Source organism: Anguilla anguilla, chromosome 7 (genome assembly GCF_013347855.1).
Source record: "Anguilla anguilla isolate fAngAng1 chromosome 7, fAngAng1.pri, whole genome shotgun sequence".
NCBI lineage: Eukaryota > Metazoa > Chordata > Actinopteri > Anguilliformes > Anguillidae > Anguilla > Anguilla anguilla.
Window position 1 is genome coordinate 36,736,236 of NC_049207.1, and position 14,403 is coordinate 36,750,638.

At 41.6% G+C, this 14,403-nt stretch overlaps 1 protein-coding gene across 3 annotated transcripts in view; it reads right to left on the bottom strand.

The window, feature by feature from the left end:
* Positions 1-14,403, bottom strand: part of LOC118231949 (attractin-like) — a 199,663-nt gene that overhangs the window by 98,432 nt on the left and 86,828 nt on the right. For all 3 annotated transcript variants that reach the window (XR_004766180.1, XM_035426369.1, XM_035426368.1), the window contains exons 9-13: positions 13,810-13,993; positions 11,488-11,642; positions 7,790-7,874; positions 5,052-5,272; positions 3,482-3,603 (exon numbers count right to left, since the gene is read on the bottom strand). Coding sequence is in view for 2 of the 3 variants with exons in the window: in XM_035426369.1 (XP_035282260.1) it covers positions 3,482-3,603; positions 5,052-5,272; positions 7,790-7,874; positions 11,488-11,642; positions 13,810-13,993 (767 nt within the window). In the remaining variant the exon portion in view is untranslated. The remainder of the gene's footprint in view (positions 1-3,481; positions 3,604-5,051; positions 5,273-7,789; positions 7,875-11,487; positions 11,643-13,809; positions 13,994-14,403) is intronic.

The following is a 14,403-nucleotide window of genomic DNA, read 5'->3' on the forward strand; positions in this document are numbered from 1 at the left end:
TGCCTTGATTTAAAATGACTGAAATCCCCAGCACCGGTCTTGATGAGCCACAGGGTCAACTGGATTTGGTTGTTACTCAGCACTTTGTCAATGAAAGCAGTTTAAAAAGTGACAGTTATCTTTCCTCATCAGGTTTCCTGGGTCTGAACTGGCTGATTTTAAGGTTACTTCAAGGTAAAAAACAAAAACAAGGGACACTAGCTCTCAAGGACCAGGGATGACTGCATTTCAATCCGTTTAGCATATCAATTCATGTTTTTATTTACTGAGAAGTTAAAGGAAGAAAGCACTGAGCCAACTGGGCATAACATGGAAAATTATTTTCTGACCCCCGCTTATCCTGATCAGGGTCGCGGAGGGTGCTGGAGCCTATCCCAGCATGCATTGGACGAGGGGCAGGGATACACCCTGGACATGCTGCCAATCTATCGCAGGGCACACACACCATTCACTCACAAACTCATACATATGGGAAATTTAGAGTCTCCAATTAGCCTATCTGCATGTCTTTGGACTGTGGGAGGAAACCCACATTGACACAGGGAGACATGCAAACTCCACACAGAAAGGCCCCAAGCCGAGATTCGAACCCATGACCTTCTTCCTGTGATGTGACAGTGCTACCCACTGCACCACCGTGGCGCCCATTCAACAAACAGTGAAACATAATTTTTATTTTTCAAGAACGTGTACATAAAAAAGAAGCATGTAATAACTTATGTTAATCAGTATATCAGGTAGTCGGAAGGAGAGCGTTTAGTGGCCTGTGGGCTGTGTGATCCCCCAACCTGGCAACCTAAATATCAGCAAAGACAACTAAAAAAGGACTGCTTCTCCAGCCCAGGAATTGAGATCCAGCTGACAGGAAGCCAACATCCACACATTCAAATTTCAAATCAAAGGTTCTAGGTGGCTCATATTATTAAGACACTGTTGCCAGGTATGAATGGGCCCAATATTCTGGTATGGAAACCTGACCAGGCCAGTGCCAGTGCCAGCTGTGTCCTGCAGCCTCACAAGGCGGTGCATTAATGCCTGTAGTGTCTTCCAGTGAAGGAGGGATTCAGTCAGTGGATGAATGTGGCTCGTCATGCACCAGCGACCTCCTCTGGTCGACCAGGTGACTGCAGCCTGCCTGCACAAGATGTCATGACATGCACTCCTCCTATGTGATGACTATGACAGCCAGGGGACCAAAAAAAAAAAATAGTCTGAAAGCAACAGAGAGGAGAACACATACTTATCTCCACTCAGATTGTATATGGAGACATGTTTCCAAATTTGCATCCATAGAAGCCACTGCACTATGGAAACTGTTGGCCCTCATAATATAGCATTTACTAAGTTTACTTGTTGCACAGAACCAGTGCAGTTTTAATGCCTAATGAGTATTTAACACCATATTCTAAAGTCCTACTAACTTTGGGGTCAACTTTTTGTAGGCAGGTTCCACTCTGATAAATGATTCAACAGTCATTCATCCAGAGACCATGCACCGGTGCGGTACACTGAAAGGGAGGTAATGTTCTTGAAAAATATCCACTGAAAATAAAGACGGTGCTACAGACTGCAATGGAATTCCCAGGCATGAAGGACGCAGGCTGAGGACACTCGCGAGGAGAGGCCAAGGACTGCGGGGAACGCATCTATCAGGGTGACCATGCGTTACCTCCGCAATAGAAATGGGAAGAAAATGCTCAGGAGATACACCTCAGCACCGCTTACGCGAACAGGAGGATGGATGAAGGCTAACACTTGCTGTGCTTAAAGGGAGAGACTCATTTTTGCCATTATGCCATTAAATACTTGCTCTCTAATTTTGATCGGCTGATTAAATCAACCCCCTCACAAAACATTTTAGTTTGGTTCCCCCGTCTGTGTATCTGCTTGTCCAGAACACTTGGAGTAATTGTACAGTCTGACAGGGTCTAAAAAGAAAGGAATGTTATAACTCACATAACTTCAGGTAATGGATATATTAATGAGCATAAATGTGTGGTGGAAACCTACAGCATGGAAGGGATAAACTTGATAAGCAGTATGGACTGAAACCCCAAAATATGAACAAAATCTAAGCCTATTTTATGAAAACGTATTTTATGTTTCTACTGTATACAGAACATCCCATAGACTCTCTCTCTTCCAGACACTGGTATTTGTACTTGCTGCAGATAAGCCTCATTTTCCAGAATTACTGACTGAAAATAGGACCAATAGGATTTATATAAGGATATAAGGATCAATATGACAGAAAATGAAAATTGTGTTTTGTAATTCATCAGCCATTGACATTAAACTGGTCTATCTGTAGGTTGTCAGCCAGAAGTTGCGCTGATAACCTGTATTCTGTCTTCAAGTTTTTCAGGACTTCTCAATAGACAAGCAGAATAATTTAGCCTACTGCGCCCTGTGTAATTGAACTATATCCTACTGTATTCAATGTTTCATTTCAGAAAGTTCAAATCAATGCAACTGTAACTAATGAATTATAATAGTCTGTTCACCAAATTATGTTTACAATGTGGCACCATATTACAAGGAATCAAAATGGCTTTAGCCTGTTTTAGCTCCTGTCTGTTTTTGTGCACTGCAGTTTTCCCTGGGACTACTGTATGCGCATATCACAAATATAAATAGTGCAGGAGCCTACCATATCTAATCATAGTAATAACTCCTCCATGGCAATGATGCAGCTCTCATAATTTTCCATCTCTGGCACAGCTGATATAACGAAGGAAAGAGACAAGCTTGACGGTGAAGTGAATGGGATTTTTCTGAGTGACTGTGGTGCAGTGCAAGCATAAAATTAACAACAAAAAAAAGTTCAACTTATCCGCTAGAAGCTAGCTAGAAAGCCACTAATATCACTTACTGTCAGGCAGTCTATATGCCTTTAGCCTTGTCTCGAATAAAGCTAGAGAAACAAACATTCCTCTTGCGATGAAAGAATCCACTCCTGCTCTTTTTATGCATTCTAACTCTATCACTTGGATTATCATCTGCATACTATACAACACCCCATCAACTTCTATATCAAAATTGATTTTTGGTTCCATTGTTCAAAATGAAGACCATATAACATAGCAATTAAGCTGCTCTTCAACATTAGCATGAAAACATTGATGAACAACACCCATTACCACTGTGATAAACAATGAAACAATTCTGCTACTAGGACTGGCTTTTAGTTTTGTTTTTACAGATCCTGGTTATTAAAAGAGATTGGCTCTTGCGGGAAACTCAGCGCCCACTGGAAGTTTTACGATAAGATGATTATACTGTAAATCCAGTTCAACAACAGTTCCTGATGTGCATTCCAAAGACTATATAGTTCAAGACACTAATTAAGTTCACCACGATAGATAAAGGAAATAAACAGTCAATGTATTTCAGCATGCCAGTTTTCCATGGCCGGCAGCCAACCCAAAGCAGATGGCATATTCATGCTCCATCGTCCAATCCAGGCCAAGCCCCACCTTACCGTGACAGCAGTGCAGTTGCTGCTTGTGGAGATGCACTGTTCAGCGCACCACTGGCAGCCATTGGTGTTGGCTGTGCAGCTATAGCAGTCATTGTACTGGTCACACCTCTCATTGTCCCCATCTGAGAAGACAAAACACACAGCTCAGTCCTGGTACATTTAGTGAGCGGTGTGGGGTTAGGGAAATGAATTAATGAGTGCAAATTTGAAATTGTGAATCCAAGACTGGGGTACTGTTGTATTACCCTTTCAACAAGATCCTTATCAGAAACTGAACATGAGCCTAGTAAGTTATCCTGGATACAACCATCCACTAAGCTTGTTAAATTACTGTAACAAGTAACAGCAATAACAACAATCTGTGGTGTAGTCTTCATGGTAGTACCCAACCACCCAATAAAGAACAGAGAGTACTGAGTGCACATGATGCCTGCAAAATAGATACCCAAAAACAAATGCTTGTGATCAACACGTCTGTGATAGGGGCACAAACAAGATCAATACAAAGCATGTCTCAATCACTCCGCCGGACTGCGGGGAAAACAGCAGCTTTTAGAAACTTTGCATGAGCCAATAGCCAAGGGGACACCACAATCTAACAATCAGTTTCCTGTTGAAGTGATCTCCATTAACAGGCATGCTCCTCGATGATTGTGGGTTCAGTGGGTGTCACTATAGATCAATCCAATTCCCAGTATTTGTAGTTCAGACAGATGGGGCCACACCCCTGCTGTGACAAGTGTCCCTGGGGAGAAGGCGGCATGCTTTTTGGAATGGAAAGACTCTGTCTTCTTGTCATTCTTGATAAACAGCAAGTTGGTGTGTTAATGAAAAAGGAGATATTTACTGCACCTCTCCCTAGATGGGATATCAGATGGTAAACATAATCAGGGCAATCACGAAAGTTTAGTTGTGCCTGCGAGGGATACAGAAAGAACAAAAGCATCTTTGTGAACACAGCAAAAAGCACAAGATGGGTTTTTGCTGGACTTAAAGCCAGAAGCTTGCATTTTTGAAATGGTGGGGTGCAGTAGATCACATCAGATGGGCAATCGTAAAGCCTAGTAAAAAAAAAAATGTCTCAATCTCTCCATTATAAATGTCATGTGTCAATTACAATGGAACACAATCTAACAGTCTGTTTCCTGTTGATCAATGCATCAGTTCTCCATGAAGTAAAGGACAGTTGATCACTGCAGATGTATTTTAGAAAAAAGAGAGGTGGTCGTGATACATGGGGGGGGGGGGGGGGTTCTGTAATGGACATTAACATTTTACATTCCAAGCATTTACCAGACAATCCAAAGACACATATACAGCATACATTCTTTACATGTAATCCATGCGTGCACCTGGATATTTACTGAAACCCTTCCGGTTTAGAACAAGGAACAAGGATACAGTACCCCACTTGGATTCTGAACCTATCAACCTCAGAGTCCAGTCCCTACATATAATATCTTACCTCTAACAATAAGCCAATAGTATAATAAGATAACAGGTCACTCTTAAACCCCATGGCTATATTCGGGGAATTGAAGGATTGAAGATGTGCATTATGGTTACCCACATATTTTGGGAGGGCAGGAGACCAGGGCCTTCCGTTCTTCCAAGGTACTGGAACCCTCCCAGGGTAAGCAGGCCTCCAGACTGCTGTTCCATTGGCACTGGATCCCTGGTGAGGCTGAATGGCATGACAATGCACTGGGGAACGCCGAGCAGCTGGCCAGGATGAACTTCAGAACATCGCTCAGGACCAGACTATTAAAACCTCCAAACACGTACATTATACTGGAGAATGGAAAGAGCAGCAGGGGGAAAAGGTTGGAAACAAGAAGAGAAATGGGACAGGAAGGCATGTGGACAGTGGGTTAATTTGAGAAAGAGATTGAGAAACACAAGAAGGGCAAAAAAACAAATAAGGAAAGAGGTCAGGACAACATGAAAGAAGAGGCCAAATAAAACAAAATATTTAAAGATAGAAAGGGGTCAGTTAGGTTAGTCACAGAATACAGTGTAGCGTGAAACCCAACACATACAGAATCCCAGGGCTGATGACATTTCAGAACATTTCAGTTACAAAAGGATTGTTCATCAACTATCTGCAGATGTGGCAGTTTTCTAGAAGCCTCAGCTATGGCCTTTAAAACCAAATGGATTTAAGATTCCCAGGAGGACTTAAAAGAACTGTTCCAGTCTAGAGCTGCATTTTGGTTTTAAAAATCCTCTCCAGGACATCCTGCAGTAGGACAAGGGCTCAGCCTCTTACCACAACTCTTATAGTGAGGGCAGTGAAACGTGCTAAATTTCAGTTTTTTTTCTTTTTCTGCCTTGCTGACTAAGTGATTCTTTGATGTCTGGTGCTATTACTGAGAGACATGGGTTTGCTTCAGGGAGCCGTGTGTAAGGTGAGTTAGTGAGAGAAAATGAAATGAGTTTGTGAGGAGAGGAAGTGAAGAGAATTTAGGACCAGAAGTGAGTAGAGTCTGGAACAGTAAATGAGGACACTGGGAAAGGAACTGAAGAGAGGAGCTGAACATTAGGGACTAAATAGACCACAATAGTAGTCACTCTCAGGGTACACCGAGGGTGAGGAACATGGATACACACACATACAGTATGTATCGAACATGGCCATTAGAATACAGAAGGGCTATATCACAAGTAACAAAACGCACTGCAAGATCTACAGTACATATATACACAACACATTCATAGTCAGTGACTATGCAGTCTACTCTGCATACAGCTTAAAGAGAACTATAATACACAAAACTCATCACTTACTGCACGATGTATGGCATTCTTGAAGCTTTCAAAGATCAACCAAAAATATTTCACAAGGGTACTTATTTATGAGTAAATAAGTAAAAATATGCATGTGCATACACATGTATGTACAGTTAAATGCAAAAGCACTGGGACAGTGACACAATTTTTCCAGCTTTGGTTCTGTACTCCAGCACATTGGATTTGAAATAAAATAATGAATATGCGGTTAAGAGCAGCCTGTCAGCTTTAATCTGAGGGTATTCACATCCATATCAAGTGATCCATGTACGAATTACAGCCCTTTATATACATTTTTCCCATTTTAGGAGAGCAAAGTAATTGCACAAATTAACAGAATCTTAAAGTCATCGTATTTAGTAGCTGGTTGCAAATCTTTTGTAATCAATGACTGCCGGAAGTATGCAAACTATAGACATCACCAGACGCTGGGTATCTTCCCTGGTGATGCTCTGCCAGCCCTGTACTGCAGCCATCTTCAGCTTGTTTGTTTCTGGGGTATTTTAACTTCTGTCCTGTCTTCAGCAAGTGAAATACATGTTCAGTTGGATTCAAGATGGGTGATTGACTTGGCCAGTCAAGAACATTCCATTTTTTGACCCTGAAAAACTCCTTGGCTGCTTTAGCAGTTATTTCATCTCATTGTTCTCTACTGTTTTAAATGGACTCTTTAGCAAACATAACCCGGCTGTTATGTTCCTGAGGCTTACCAGTGAACCCTCTGATGTAGTCTTCTCTTCATGGTAGTCTTTAAAATATTTATGCCTCCATCTTGAAGAGTCTTCTTGATCTGTTGACAGTTGAAAATAGGTTTTTCTTCACAACTTCACAACTAAAAGTATTCTTAGGTCATCCCAGTGATCTTCATGGTTTGCCAGGTCGTTTGCTATTGCTGAGCTCAGAGTTCTTGCATCCTAACAATGAGTCAAACTGTTGATTTTGACACACCCAATGTTTTGGCTATGTCTCTGATCAATTCTGATTTTTCAGTCTCATGGTGGCCTACTTTACTGGCACTGATACTTCCTTAGCCCTCATGTTGAGAGACCACTGCATCAGACTCCAAATGCTAATTCCACACCTAGAATCAACTCTAGATCTTTTTGTTAGCTTTCTTGTGCATGAACTACGACATACAGGTGACCAAGAAACAACTGAGCAGCCAATTGCCCAGTTAGTTTTGCTCCCCTAAAATGGGGGGACTATGTATAACAAGGGCTCTAATTCCTACACAAATCACCCAATATGGATGTAAATACCCTCAGGTTAAAGCTGACAGTCTGCACTGTAACCTCATATTGCTTTATTACAAATCCACTGAGCTGGAGTACAGAGCCAAAACAACACATATTCTGTCACTGTTCAAATAATTCCCCTTAACTGTATGTGTATGATGAAATATCTACAAATGAATGAATGAATGCATGAATGAATGCATGAAAATATAGAGTTACTGGAAGTTCTGGTTGTCAGAGAGTGAACTGTCACAACCGTCATTCCCATGGCAAGTAACTCTACCTGTTGCTGTAGACAGCTGAGTGCCCGAAACGGTTGACATCATGGTGGAGGTCCGGTCTGGGCAATACCGACCAATCATCACATGCTGGGTGACACAGAGAAACACACTAAATACAAGTAGGGTACATTTTAAAGTGAGTGTCAAGCTATTCAGCTTAAGAAACATAGCAGCTGGCAAAGCGTAATTTCCCCCCACCCTCTCGGTCTCTCATCTTATACTAAATTCGAATTCGAATGTGCTTTATTGCCATGAAAATAAAGACATAGTATTGCTAAAGAAGAGGAAACTCGTTTCAACAAATGAACATAAACACTGCAATAAGGTATCACTAATGGGTAAGACCCATTAATAAACAACCAAACAAACAAACATACACCATCTCTTTCTCTGCACCTCCCTCCCTCTCTCTGTAAACACACCACAGTGCGAAAATAAATATATGCCCTCTTTTTTATGTTTTCTACATTGGTGGTGAAAGAAATAAAGGACATAAGGGAATGGAGGTAATGGATCAAAAGAACATGCAGCATAAATCCCCACAGGGCCAGCTTATTCGAATGTACAAGGAAAACGACCCTCTTAAAATTACACTTCTCAAATTACACATTATTTTCCTTCTATGGTGTTTTGTGAGGTTGTGAATCATATTTGGGGGACCTCTGATCTTTCCTCCATACAGAATCTTTCAAAGTCCTTTAAATCTTTCAGTCTGTGCTTTTTGAACTGTCCTCTTCAATGAAAAGCACACATTTTCAATTAGGTTCAAGTTGGAAGACTGAGATGGCTATTGCAAAGCAGCAAAGCTGGGGTAAGTTAATGATGATTAAGTATGGGCTTCCAGAGGGAATCAAGTTTCTAGTCAAAATGTCTTAATACTTACTGGAGTTCATGATTATATTGACCTTAAGCAGAGCCCCTGGATCAGCACAAAATCAATTCAATTTTCATAAATTTAAACATCCCCCATAGAAATATGACGTTCTTTCCAAATATGTGACCTTCTTCTGACCCCAAACATGCCAGCAACATGTTTTTGTCCCCAAGAAAGAACCCGCATTTTGTACTGTTCATCTCAACAATGGCTCTCCAATTTTTCTTTGGCTCCCAAGAAGCATCCTCTACCAGGCAGGTTTACCTGATGGTGGAAAGTGTTTATTTATTTATTTATTTATTTATTTATTTATCTATCTGTAACCACATCCTGACTTGTGAAGGTTGACAACCTTTTGTCTTGTTTCTTCTGAGAGTTCTTTGCCTTGGTGGATGAAATGCAGATCTCGCATCTACACCCCAGTGAAACAGGAAGCCATGAGACATCAAAACAATTTGCTAAGTTTAAACTGAACTTAAAAGTAGAATGTTAAAGCAATTTATTTTTGTTTGATTTTCTTTCCAAGAATTAGAGATGGTGTGAATAATTGTGATAAATCTATCTGGGAGAATAAAATTACTTATTTAAAATTTTCTCTCCGAGCAATGTATTACTGTATATAATTTTATACATAACTGTTACATACGATTTTCTAATTCTGAGCATACAATATAGCTCAATATCTGTATTGTTTATTTTACATATAACCATCTTTGTTCATATTTGTCAAAGGTGTGAATAGTTTTGGAGGGCACTATAGATACGTATGCAGTCTGCTCTTGGTGAAAAGGTGCATTTCAGGCACCGTGGAGTAGATAATGCACCGCGGACTTGTTCCTGCAGTTTGGATCAGCTAGAATGTCACAAAATCTATACCAATTTCTGAAGGAAGGAAAAGCTGGGGGACAGAAAACAAAGAAAGGCAATGGTTCTCACACCTCTGTGCAGTCGCCAGAAGGAACTGAGAGGCCGAGTCTGACCTAAGTGGCACTCTGCTGTCTCACTCTGCATCTGTCCCAAATCTCAATAATCATTAACTGGGATTCAATGGGGTGAAGACATATAACTGCTTTTATTTATTTACTTATTTATTTGTAATTTTTTTTTTTTTTTTTTTTTTTGAATGGGGGGGGGGGGGGTTGACAGGATATTGCAGGGCTGATTGGGTCTTGCTGCCCATCTCCTGAGCCTTGCCATGAAACAAGCTACCATATTTCTTCATTTATTTATTTCAATTAATTCCAGTACATTTATTTTCCTGAATAAGGCTGATGCTAAAATATATCTGCTTACATTTTAAATAAAACCCAGACATGTTGTTGAATTAAAGGGATACTTTAGGTGTGACCCAGTCATCTGTTTCTTTTCTTATTTTTTTTTACTTCAGCTTCATGAGGCTTTGACTTTTTCCTGGAAATGCACTGTTCCAGTTGTATAACCACTGCTAATGTTTTTAAAAGGCTTATGAAATTATGCATGTGGGTGGATGGTTTTCAGGGGTACTTTTATCCGATTGTTCACCCAGTGTTAATGAGAAAGCAATCATTCTTCTGAAGTTCCTTCAAGCGACTAATTCCTCACTTAAACTTTCACCCTATTTGAACTCCACTGTACCTGAACCATTCTCAAGCTTAGTTCAGGAAGGATGATTGCATTTTACTTGTGTTCTTCCCAGTGTCTCGGTTATGACAATCATCCCCTCTCATAAGCTACACAATGTCCAAAAGCAGCCCCTGATTCAAGCTCAGATACCCCAGCTTGAGATGGGGGCTAATACATTTTTTAAAGACAAAAAAGTGCAATGCTCTCAAATTTTCGCTTTGGGATTGTAGTATGTGGTGCATTGTCTAAAGGTATCATCAAGACAGATAGATTTCCCCAAATACTGCGTAGATTTTACAGATGATTCTGCTTCACAGTTCACAGGAAATGAAATTGGTGCATTTTGCACTCGTTTTTGGTCAAAATCACTGTTGAGATGCAGATCTTCAGAGCCTCAGTTTGGTAGGTACATACTTCCCTCTGCTGGACAACATGGGACATGACATGATGGGCTTGCCTACTACACGTGCTACAGTACCAGTCCTCTCTAATCAATCCCACTGAGACCCGCAAACTAAGCACAGAGCTAAAACTGACTAAGGGGCGCCAATTAACCCTCCTGGCTAGAAGATGGGTTCTGAATGATTAGAGGACAGTTTTGGGGTTGTGCTCAACAGCAGTGTGCAGGGAGGCTCTGGTAAGGCAGACACATTTAGATGGAGAAGGCCTCTCCAGGTCCTAGATAGAGCTAGCAGAGGATGGACTGCTCTGCGGGGTGGGGCTGGCGTCACAGACAACAATGCGCAAACTCTTACAGACAGTTTTATACATATGACTGACCTGTGTGCCCAAATCTATTACCAACTCTAGCCCTTACCCTAATGCTAATGCAAACCCTAATGCTAATGCAAACCCTAACACCAATATTAACTGTAACCATGAATGGGCTTGATATTCCTTTACAAGATTTGGATCAGACGTAGACAAACTCTGTATACTCAGGCTCTAATCTGCATCCAGATATGTACATGCTGACTGTGGTGGGTCTGGTTTTAGTACTTTAAAGGAAAGAATTGAAGGGGGAGGAGCTCCTGCCAGTAGGCATGGCTACAGTTGCCTGGGCTGATAAAAAATGGTATTTTTTTCCCAGCAGTTTTTTATTTTCCATTTTTGTATTTCCCAATTTACAATGCACTGGCCATTTGTATCTTTGGGCCCATGCCCTGGCTGCAACTTCCCAGTCAGTTGATGTTGGCGGAATACCAATTCATTCTCTGAACTCACCGAGGTCATAGGCCACAAAGTCGGAAGAGAAGCACCTTGCGCCGTTGCTCATGGAGGTGTCGTTGTGCGTGTTCCCCCCAAACACCAGCATGGTGCCGTTCACGATCACAGCCGTGTGCAGGTAACGGAAAAAGCCACTGTCCTTAAGGATGGTCCTGCAAGGTACAGCAATAGCAATCACAGAAAAGGGGCAGGGGAACAGAGGGAAGTGTAGAATAGGCAGGCAGGGAGTACTGTGGAGCTGTCACATTTAAATAGACACAACTTGTTTAGTTACAGATGCTGAATGTTAAATTTGCCAACTCGGTGCTGCAAAAACATAAATCACATTTTAAACAACATGAGTGACAAGTGACTAATGAAACTCACTGGTCTGAATTTCCCCAGGTTGACACTGGTGATTGGGGATAAAATATGGCCCAGAAAGAGATGAGAAAACATTAATTTGAAATGTGCATGATGCCTGGGTTTACCTAGTATTTACGAAAATGCTGAAATTGAAAAAATGCACTCCTGTCAGGTAATATTTGAGCTCCTGTCAACAATTACATTGAAGGCTGTGATTTGTAGCTGCTGGTGCATATTTTGTCAAAGGCCTATAATAGAACCAGTATCCTTGTTTTGTGGATTGAAATCACCTGCATTAACAGGGTAGGAAAAAAACATCAGTCTAACAGCACCAGCACAGTATATTTTCTGCTTCAAGTTCGATCATACTGTACCACAGCTAACTTGGGCTGTGCCACAATAGACAATATGCTTATAGTGTGCCACAACACACACTGACAGAATCACAGTATCCTTTGAATGCACAACAATGAACTCACATTGTATTACAAGGTACCCCTACAACACTAAAGAACAGCCATGACCATACCAAAGTATGGCTGACAGTTGGTTTGGTTGGTATTTGGGTAGGAACACTGAAAATCAGGTTGTTGCTATAAGTAATATTACTGCACCACTAGGAGGCAGTTTTTCCTCTGGGCCAAGAAGAAAAGCAATATCAGCCTGCACAGAACACACCAGTGTAGCTGTCTTTTTATTGGGATGTAAAGCTGAGGTCCTGGCTCACTGTGGTCAAGATCACTTGGCACTTTGCACCAAAAAGAGCAGGGTGAAACCTGTGTCACTGACAAATTCCATCTATGATATCCATGTTCTAATGGTTTAATCAACCCCTCATATAACTATTTGATCCCTACCTGAACAAAATGACTATCATGAATCATCCAGGCATATTCTGCGCTTTAGCAGGGATCCAGATGCATTTCCCGCCTTTTCCCATGTTACAGTTACTGTAGACAGGACTGAGATTCTCAGGTGGAAGGTACTACTGCATAAATTTAATCAATTAACACCACCATAATTATCTTCACCACTGTCACTCTACCTGCTTTTGATATTGTTATCACCACTGCCATACTGTTGCTCAGACAATGCCATAGCACTCTGTCAGTGAAGTGTGATTTGTCCTTCACCAAAGCTAGGGCTCTCCAGCTCATATCATACCCCCTAATCTCTGCCAGCTCCTGACACTGCGCACTGGCCTCTGGACACGCTCGGAAAGACAATCATCGGCCTCGCAGTCTGCTCAGCGTGATAAAATCTGTTCCAAGTGGAAAAAAATATCTCTCTTTTAACAGACAGAAAGGAGGACAGGAAAGGCATTGCTCCATCTGCAAGGCAGAGAAAGCAGGGGGAATCAGAAACCATTGATCAGGTAAGCTTTGGCCCAAATGGTGCTTTTTGATATTTGAATATTTGAAGATATTTGAACTTGCCGGGCATCCCTGAAGGATTCGATAAACTTGCGCAAATCAGCACGATCCATTTGGGGGGGGGGGGGGGGGGGGGGAGATGGGTGGAGGACAGATGCTGCTTGCTGGCTCCACCTGTCTCTCAGACCTGCTACGATTGACCTAATGTACCTTTCCACAGCTCCACTTGGTTCATCTGAGATGAAAGTACAAATTTGCCAAATTTGTTGTATCATTTGAAAAAGAATCCTATTTATGCAAGAGCTACCACAGGGCATAGGCCTCCTCCCGTTTTGCAGGTGCAATGTGCTCCATACAGCTCAGTTGGTATGTTTATTATGTTCAATCGATGAGGTTCCCTCATCAGAAAAATCTTCTGTAACATAAATAACTAACTTCCAAGAACTATTGCCTCAACCTACAATTTGTGACTTCAGAGAGCCAAAAAAATTCTATCACTAAATAGTTCAGCTGGGCTGAGTTTTGGTTGGGTCATGTGACAGTATTCCCTAACCAATCAAAAACAAATATCACCCCCACCCCTCTGAGCCAAAGCACTCACCACATGCTGGTGTCCACGTCATACTTGTAGAGGTCGTCTGCCAGCCCGTACTTGTTGGCGCTGAAAGCCTTGTACCCACCATGGATGTAAATGGCACGGGTTCCGGGGTCATAGGCGCTGCTGTGCCCATACCCACCCTGCACCAGGGCGCCCCCTGTCTGCAGGATGCGCCAAGTGTTGGTGGCTGAGGGGAGAGGGGGAAGAGAGTCTCGGTGAACACTAATTAATCTTCATTATTCTTCCATTGTCCCCTGCCAATCACAGCAAAATCTGTCTTAAAAATTAGGCAGCACTGCTGCAGTCATATTCGGCAAGATACTGGAGGCCATGTGCTTCACTAAATAACCATAAAAACACCAATGGCCAAAGTGTATCAGGATTCCGTTCATCCTGCAAAAATGCAGTACTCTTGCTGAGCAAGCCACACCTTATTTTTTAGTATTGTTGTTCTAAGAGTATTGTTTTTATTTAGTTTTTCTTAATAATTTAACTTTTTGAATAAAAAGTTCCAATGCAAAGTTCACTGTAGATTTATTCCACTAGGGGGTGGTCTAATACAACAGACAAACAGATTCTTCATAACGGTAATTCCCA